At 39.8% G+C, this 9,924-nt stretch overlaps 1 protein-coding gene across 3 annotated transcripts in view; it reads right to left on the reverse strand.

Moving 5' to 3' along the window:
* Window positions 1–1,533: 1,533 nt before the first annotated feature.
* TMEM259 (transmembrane protein 259) overlaps window positions 1,534–9,924 on the reverse strand; it is a 59,051-nt gene continuing 50,660 nt past the window's right edge. For all 3 annotated transcript variants that reach the window (XM_082243321.1, XM_082243322.1, XM_082243320.1), the window contains 2 exons: window positions 7,237–7,336; window positions 1,534–2,382 (listed from right to left, as the gene is read on the reverse strand). In XM_082243321.1, the coding sequence (XP_082099447.1) occupies window positions 1,777–2,382; window positions 7,237–7,336 (706 nt within the window). In that variant the 3' untranslated portion in view covers window positions 1,534–1,776. The remainder of the gene's footprint in view (window positions 2,383–7,236; window positions 7,337–9,924) is intronic.

Here is a 9,924-nt window from a genome sequence, read left to right on the forward strand (position 1 = left end):
AAGAATGTTGCATACCATATAGCCAGCAAGACTTTAACCTAACCAGAACATAAAGAAAAAAAAAAAAGGGGGGGGGGGGAATGGTGGAGCTGGGCTTGAATTATATTTGTGACCCCAAAGTAAAATGTACTTTAGTTTACATATCATATGTCAAATTACTCTTGGTAACGAAAGCAACATAAGCACAGTGTGACTAATTTGCATAAATTAAATATTTCTTCAGGGATCTTATTTTTGGCTTAATTACAATATTGCACTGGGCCAAAAAAACTGCAGCAATAAGGGACAAAATACAGAAAATTTTAAGACTAGAAAGGTACATAAAAGGTCGACATCCCATTGTGTCCTGATTATAAATTAATAACAAACTATTCAATGACATATCAGAAGAAAGACAATAAAATATTGGTGTTACTACAGTCACGTGCGAATCCTAAATCACAAATTACTCATGAAGGCTTTTATTAAAGTTGCTTTTTGAAGAAATTATAACCATTGCTATAAGCAGCTCCCAATATGAATAGGACAAATTCTCTCCCAATTTTGTGCCCTTGACAGTTGAGATGGCAGCTTTTTTTGCAGGGAGAAAGGAGGTGGACTTTACACTCCACAAATTTTTTCTTAGTGTTCAAAGTTCTGCCAAATTGGCAGTGTTAAGGGCAGAAAAACTCATTTTGGCCCCATGTCAAATCTGCATAACTATGCATACGGATATTATCAGAACTGCTAATCTGCTATTATGAATACAGCTATAGTCTGCAGCAAGCCAGTATGTTTGTTTTATATAGTCTTTTCTATAGCACATAAACAAGTGCATGTAAGTATACACTAACATACACAGCATCTTATAGATTTATACAAAAAGTGCAAGATACGAGAAAAACATATTTCATACATTTAGGATGATTTATGGAACTGGAAGAAAGCAAACTGCAACGGTTGCCAAAATTATCCAAATTCCTGCTATAATTGTTGTGGTGATGGTTAGAAAATTAAAGATCTGATTTGTTGTCCTGGCCAACACTGACACTTTGCTATGCTTCACAGTTAAACAGCAGACCTGGTCTGCAGCCACAGATAAAAAGGCACATATACATAAATAAGTTGTACACAAGTGGGTGTTACAACCAGCTCTCCAGACTACATGGGATAACTTATTTGAACTCTGCAAATACACTTCTCCTTACTTACACACTTACATTCCATAGAACTGTAAGCAGGGAATACGTGGATGTAGATATTAAAACATCAGACTTTGAATCCAATCTTTAAAAATTCTAGATCACCCATGTTTTGCCTTTCTATTGCGGGATAATCTAATATTTTCTGTTATAAAAAAAATTAAACAGCAGTGGATCAAGTAATATATATTTTATGAAATATGACTGATGACTGATGACCGATCATAGATTAGCAGTTTAACATTCATAGGTAGGGAAGAGAGTGCACAACATATATGCCCACAAAATACCCTACATTAAAATGTTAGGGAAACATTACCCCTGCTCTATTATGCAGCTGTATTATTCCAGATTTAGACTTTTTTGTGGCATTTAGCTTAACGACAGAATAAAAATGAAACTAAAGCAAATGCAGTCAAGTTTGAGTGCGTGTACACCAACACACGCATGCACTGGACTGAATGTGCAGCAGGCCCCTGACTCCAATAGCAGAGGAATAAATCTTCCATACAGCTCCTTGCTAGGGGGAAGTACATTTATCCTAGTCCCCCATATGAAGGTTGTATGAAAAGAATATTTCGGACAGAGACTCGGTTCAGGAGTCCACAGCAATATGCTCTGTATCATGTGCATTTGGCTGTGGAGCACTAGCTTCTGTTAGCGGTCCTGATGAGAGATTGCTTTGCTCTAAATTGTTGTGGCTGGTATCTAAAAATCCTGGATTAAAGTCTAAGGGAACGGATCCATTCTCCACTATGGGTTCAATCAGTTTCTGGGGGCTGTTTCCAGGTGTAGCAGTTGGCAACCTGGGAGGAGGATCCCCCGTCTGTGTCACCTCTGCAGTACTTTGTTCAGGAGGTTCACTGCAAGCAGCTTCCCGAGTTGACTCTTCAGACTGTGGCGCTATACCAGATGTACCAACTTCTATAGGTGAGGTTTCGGCACTGCCCACGCCTGGGTTAGCATCAGGTAAAATCACGCCTACAGCACCCAAACTAGATGCAGTTGGTTGAAGGGTAAGTCCAGGGGCAGGTGGGGGGTTTACAATGGATGGCTCAGATGCAGTATTGTTATTTAGGTTATCTTGAAGGCTTGTCTGATTTTGACCCGCCTGCTGGTTCTGAAGGAGCATTTCCTGAATTCGAATCTGCTGGAGGATTGCAGGGAGTTCATAGTGATGGAAAAAATAGATCATTGAATGCTGGAAAATATAAACAAACAAAAAAAAAAAAAAAAGAATAAAATTACACATACAAAAAAGTATTCCAGCCGCACTAAACCTGCCATATGAGAAGCTTACTATACCAATACTTGCATTATGGAAGCAACAATTTCACAATCTATGAAAACAGTTCTGAAAAGATCACCAGCTGTTCCTGGGAGGGGAGCCATGGACATAGGGGTGTGGTCAGGTATAGCTGTAGGTGGGCAAGACCAGACTTCTGGGCATCACAGAGGTTGATCACCCCCACCCCCAGCAGTACTGTCCTCATCCCATATTTACATCATCAACCTACATTACTGTCCTCAGTCTCTCCACCCCCCCCCCCCCCACTACAGTCCTTAGCAACCCCACATTACAGTCGTCAACCCACTTCACACTGCAGTCCTCATCGCCCCCCACAGTATATATTTCTCAGCCTCCCCCAACCTACACACCTCTCCTCTTAAATGTCCTCAGCTCCTCCCACATTACAGTTCCCTCCCTACAGTTGCATAATCGTGAATGGTTGCTAGGACCGCTCTTCTTCCTAGCAGCGATCACATGCTTGTTAACCTTGGGCAGCTCCCGCCATCCTTACAGAACTGCCCTGCTTCCCGCTGTCGGCTCTGTGAAGATTACAGAGCGATAGCTGGGACTGCCGCAGTTCAAATGGGACAGTGATTTGGTTCGCATTCGGACCGTGGTCTGTTTTTTTAGAGATGCCGGCTTTAAAACAACAGACAAAAATGGTGTTCAGAAAACACCAGAATACTAGCAACAGGGCAATGTTTGTAGCTGGGGTGGGCCAGTGTATTACAGCAATGCCTTCACAAAAGAGAGTTGTGCCTCCTGTATCCTTTTTATGGATTAATCTTTCATTTTTCCTGGACTGTTCCTTTACTAAGCACTTCTGGACCGTCTTTTTTCTTTTCTCTGGATTTGGGGAGCAAATGCATGCCGCCGGCGACCCGCTGTTACTGGACACAGCGGGAGCCAATCACCGGGTCCAGCGGACCCGATGTTCGCCAGCACCCAGTGATTGTTCCAGAGAGAGGCAGAACAGCGGTCTACCTATGTAAAAAAGGGAGATCGCCCATTCTGTCAGAGGGGGGGGGGGAGGGGAGAGATGAAAAAAAAAAAACCTGTGTTTCTGCTAAGCAGGAACATAGATCTTGGTGTTCCCCCAGTCAAAACATTAGCCCTGATGTATTGGTGTCACTGGTCCACAAAAAGTGTCAGTGTCAGATTTGTCCGTCGCAATCTCGCAGTCCCACAAAAAAAAAAAAATAAAAAAAAAATTATATATATATATATATATATATATATATATATATATATATATATATATATATATATATATATATATATATATATATACATACATACATACATACACACACACACACATACACCGTGGGTACGGAAAGTATTCAGACCCCCTTAACTTTTTCACGCTTTGTTATATTGCAGCCATTTGCTAAAATCATTTAAGTTCATTCTTCTTCCTCATGAATGTACACATAGCACCCCATACTGACAGAAAAACACAGAATTGTTGACATTGTTGCAGATTTATTAAAAAAGAAAAACTGAAATATCACATGGTCCTAAGTATTCAGACCCTTTGCTCAGTATTTAGTAGAAGCCCCCTTTTGATCCAATACAGCCAGGAGTCTTTTTGGGAAAAATGCAACAAGTCTTTCACACCTGGATTTGGGGATCCTCTGCCATTCCTCCTTGCAGATCCTCTCCAGTTCTGTCAGGTTGGATGGTAAACGTTGGTGGACAGCCATTTTTAGGTCTCTCCAGAGATGCTCAATTGGGTTTAAGTCAGGGCTCTGGCTGGGCCATTCAAGAACAGTCACGGAGTTGTTGTGAAGCCACTCCTTCGTTATTTTAGTTGTGTGCTTAGGGTCATTGTCTTGTTGGAAGGTAAACCTTCGGCCCAGTCTGAGGTCCAGAGCACTCTCGAGAAGGTTTTTGTCCAGGATATCCCTGTACTTGGCCGCATTCATCTTTCCCTCGATTGCAACCAGTCGTCCTGTCCCTGCAGCTGAAAAACACCCCCACAGCATGATGCTGCCACCACCATGCTTCACTGTTGGGACTGTATTGGACAGGTGATGAGCAGTGCCTGGTTTTCTCCACACATACCGCTTAGAATTAAGGACAAAAAGTTCTATTTTGGTCTCATCAGACCAGAGAATCTTATTTCTCACCATCTTGGAGTCCTTCAGGTGTTTTTTTAGCAAACTCCATGCGGGCTTTCATGTGTCTTACACTGAGGAGAGGCTTCCGTCGGGCCACTCTGCCATAAAGCCCCGACTGGTGGAGGGCTGCAGTGATGGTTGACTTTCTACAACTTTCTCCCATCTCCTGACTGCATCTCTGGAGCTCAGCCACAGTGATCTTTGGGTTCTTCTTTACCTCTCTCACCAAGGCTCTTCTCCCCCGATAGCTCAGTTTGGCCGGAGGGCCAGCTCTAGGAAGGGTTCTGGTCGTCCCAAACGTCTTCCATTTGAGGATTATGGAGGCCACTGTGCTCTTAGGAACCTTAAGTGCGGCAGAAATCTTTTTGTAACCTTGGCCAGATCTGTGCCTTGCCACAATTCTGTCTCTGAGCTCTTCAGGCAGTTCCTTTGACCTCATGATTCTCATTTGCTCTGACATGCATTGTGATCTGGAAGGTCTTATATAGACAGGTGTGTGGCTTTCCTAATCAAGTCCAATCAGTATAATCAAACACAGCTGGACTCAAATGAAGGTGTAGAACCATCTCAAGGATGATCAGAAGAAATGGAAAGCACCTGAGTTAAATATATGAGTGTCACAGCAAAGGGTCTGAATACTTAGGACCATGTGATATTTCAGTTTTTCTTTTTTAATAAATCTGCAACAATGTCAACAATTCTGTGTTTTTCTGTCAGTATGGGGTGCTATGTGTACATTCATGAGGAAGAAGAATGAACTTAAATGGTTTTAGCAAATGGCTGCAATATAACAAAGAGTGAAAAATTTAAGGGGGTCTGAATACTTTCCGTACCCACTGTAATATATATATATATATATATATATATATATATATATATATATATATATATATATATATATATATATTTTTTTTTTTATTTTTTTGTGGGACTGCGAGATTGTGACAGACAAATCTGACAAAAAAATTACAGTTTTATATCTTTATGTTTGAAAAGTTCAAGGGGGCCGAATACTTTCGCAAGGCACTATATATATATATATATATATATATATATATATATATATATATATATATATATATATATATATATATATATATATATATAAGAATCGCTGTTCGCCGCCATAACTAGAGAATTTTTTTTAAAAAGATTCCATAAATCTTAGTTTGTAGACGCTATAACCTTTGCCCAAACTAATCAATATACGCTTATTGTGGGGTTTATTTATTTTTTTTTAAACCAAAAATAAGAGCACATATAGGCCTAAATTGATGAAGACATTTTATTTTTTACATTTTTTTATTTTTATATTATTGGGTATGTTTTATAGCAGGAAGTAAAAAAATATTGTTTTGTTTTATTTTTTGTTTAAAGAGCAAAAAAAATAAAAAAATTAAAAAAAAGGCAGGTGATCAAATATCACCAAAAGAGAGCTCTATATGTGGGGGAAAAAAAAGGGCATGTTTTATATTTGGGTACAGTGTCGCACGAGCACGCAATTGTCAGTAACGCAGTGCCATATCGCAAAAAATGACCTGGCCATGTAGTACACCTTCTGGAGCTGAAGTGGTTTAAAGGCCAAGTTACCCTTTGTTCACCTTTTTTTTTTCTCCAAATTCCAGCTTCTTTACTTCCCAATATAGGAATAATGTACTTGTTTTGCAAAAATAAAAACAGCTTTCCATGAATTCGCCGTTTAAAAACACTGCTCTGGTTACGTCTGCCTTACTTACTGGACAGACATTAGCACATAAAGTGTAAAATTGCAGCGCTTAAAACTATTATTAGAAAGTCCATATGATTAAGAGGAACAGTGCTTAAGATCAATCCAAGTGCTGGATAACCACGTGTGGATGGAAACTATAGTACACAGTCCTTCCTCCCTTCAAAGGCCACATGACACAGACCACCACCAAGAGAGGTATCTTAAATACCCTTACCAGATATCACCATGTATTGAGCAGTAATAGTTTTAAGCGCTACAATTTTACACTTTTTATACTTTATGATTTTTTCAGGGTCATTTTGTGTAGCTGCTTTTCACAGATTTATTTCATTTATGTAATTTATTTACTGAGTGTTATATAAATTTTAGCCAAGTGGTGCATAGCGCAGCTATTTTATATTATTTAGACATTAGCACATAACACAGGAGGGAGATGACTAGCTGATCTCATTAGCACACACCCTGCATCATCCACCCTCAACTCCTTCCTGTATGACCTAAAGCAGGGATCCTCAAACTACGGCACTCCAGCTATTGCGGAAATACACATCCCATGAGACATTGTAAAACTCTGACATTCACAGACACGACTAGGCATGATGGGAATTGTAGTTCCTGAACAGCTGGAGGGCCATAGTTTGAAAACTCCTGACCTAAAGTCTGTCCAGGAAGTAAAGCAGATGTAACAAGAGCAGTGTTTTTAAACAGCTGTGAAGAAAGTGAGGTAAGCCGGTGTAGAATTAAATGGAAAGTGGTTTTAGTTTTTGCAAAATAAGCACATTAATGCTATATTGGTACATAGGGAATCTGGAATTTAAAACAAAAAGGTGAACTTAGCCTTTAGGTAGGACTTTCCAAGGTAGGACTGTATGTAGTGTGTACTGGCTGTGAAAGCTGAATGTCGTCTTTTACCTGGATGAAAAGCCAGGATGTCACAAGTGCCAGGCTGCTGTACTGTCCATTGAAGCGGTAGTGGTAGGCATAAAATGCAAAGTGATACAAGTAGAAAAATCTGTGGAGAAAAAAGCAAAAAGAAAGATCACAAAAGACACTATAAGCAGAAAACAGAATACCCTCCTTCCTATAGTCAAGGCATTTTTACTGGTTCATTATTTCAGATTCAAATTGGAGTCATTGTACTCCATTTTTATAGTCTTAGCCCCCGTTCACATAGGAGCGATTTGTCATGTAATTTTAAAGTCCAAATCGCATGACAAGTCGCTCCCTATTGCCGGCAATGACAGTGTTCAAATTGGTGCGATGCCGATTTTGCGGTGCCGCATAGATTTGAAAAAGTAGTTCCTGCACTACTTTTGGCGATTTTAGGTGCAACTTGAATAAAACAGCTGTGCATGAAGCTACACAGATGTCTTTCAAGTCACACTCGATGTGGCACCGATATGCAGCTTTGAAATTGTGCAGATTCAGATGAAGTCGCACAATTTCAATGCCACAGTCAATGTGAACAGGGGGTTACTTTTACTTTCTTGTAACGGCAATTGTGTAGCAGAGTCTAAAAATGGTTGTGCAGTTCAATAGGCACTAGAGAACAAAGTTCTCTTAGTAATCACCTTTTACCAAGAGAACTAGTCATGCAGTAGCATCTGCCTATACAAGTCTGTTTAAAGACCTTTGCTGAGGATTGCTAGAGCAAGTCATAGTCTCCTAGCACACCTATTGATAACTTTGGTGCTATCACAGAAGCAGCATATACTAAAAGTCCCTTTAGGGATTCAAATCAGTTCCTTAATGAGTTATTCCAAAAAAAAAAAAAAAAAAAAAGCACAGAACTAGAGATACACTATATGTATCAATACATAGTAAACTATCTAGCCAAGTGAACAAAGTACAGATTTTAGGTGCATTAGTGTTTGCACAGTCTCTAAAACTTTGCCATAGTTTATTTTTCAGCAAGTGATTCTGAACAATTGAAGCTGCCTATAGAGTCCTATTGGCCCTGCATTATACTTGATGACATCAAGGTCTGTGACTGCTGAAATGCCTTAAAAAAGATACTTAGGTGGATGATCTTATAGCATAGAGGGAGACTGTGGGAGTGAGGGATTAGGTAAGAAGTCCTTTTTAGTGGCATAAGCAAGCATTTAATCCTTGCAGTGTAGGGAAAGCCGGCAAAGAAAACTTTTTTGGTTTGAGCGCAGATTTAAGAGAATGCGAGCTAGAGACACCCATTGCAGCGGAACTGTTCCCTGTATCTAGATATAGACCTGTTGCGACCAAATAGAGGTGATTCAATATGTTCATAATACAAGGCAAGGTCTCAGGCAACAGGTAGCCAATGAAGATCTCAAGGCCAGAGGTGACCAAAGCCACTGTAGATGGGCAGTAGGAACATACCAGAAAACAGCATTACACATGGCTCTTTTGCAAGCAAGAATGGCAGAAGTGCGATACGCCCTCAACACTGAATGATGGGGAAAGAGTACATATCCAATAGATGGTGTCAGCATTCACTCCTACAGCTTAAACCACTACAACTGTAAAACCAGTATAAAGTGTAAAGATTGAAGGCACCCAGAGGTGAAGATAGTTAGTTGGTTCCAGGTGTTCAGTTTCATCAGCCTCTTATTGAGTGAGTTTTTAGAGAAATGGGTAGCACAGAGGCAATGTCAATGGCTCCGGTCCTGGAAAGAGGTCTGTGGCTAATTTATTACCAGATTAAGGCGTGGAAAGTTCCCAAGGCGAAACATCACTTCCAGGCAAGCCCTGTGACATCCAGTCCAGTGGGATCTGGGTACAGCACTTCAAAGCTAGGCTAAGAAAAAGGCCACGTAGAGACCAGCTCAAACAGAGTTAAAGACTCGGTTCACCTGCTGGAATAGGTTACACCTGTATTTAGGGTGTAACATGGTTAACACCTCTTTCCTTGTGAAAGCGGGTGAGGGGGTTCTTTTTCCCCAAAGCCAATGTCATATTTAAAATCAGCTAAGCAGGGGTTCAACTTGCACAGTCACAATTTTTCATTCACAGTGATTTGTGAATAAATAAACTACAAGTCCCGTCTGCCACAATGCCTTTCAGTTTCAAAGGACTGTGAGCATGTTGGTCAGCACGCTCATAGTCCATTAACATAACCTCCCAGATTTCAAGTAGAATCACAGCGATTCAAGTAGAAAGCTGGAGGGAGAACGTTTTTAGGAGCCTGACATTGCACCTGTGATCTGCTTGATCCCGGGTGCAATACTTTTCAGGCTCCTGTAAAGCAAGAATAATCAATGCACATTTTCTACCTGAAAAAATAGGAACTCTAATCAAAAAAAAAAAAAAAGCTTGCAAAAACATACCTTTTATAGCAGAAGTAAAGAAAAAAAAACCCCATCTACCTGGGACACTAGCAAAAAAATGAGACATGCTATAGAGGAGAGTTTATCCCAGGCTGCAATTCAAATAAAAATATCAAAAGGTGGTGAGTGAAACTCAAATAAGAAAAAATAAAAGAATATAGGAGATATAATGCATTACAAATTACCTTTTTTTGTCAAAATCTCTGAAAAACAAAAAGGTCACCTCACTCAATCTAGATATGTAAAGTGTATTTATGGTAAAAATCGAAAATCATATTTTGATTTCCGCATTGAATTT

Source organism: Pelophylax lessonae, assembly GCF_965119305.1.
Source record: "Pelophylax lessonae genome assembly, chromosome: 1".
NCBI lineage: Eukaryota > Metazoa > Chordata > Amphibia > Anura > Ranidae > Pelophylax > Pelophylax lessonae.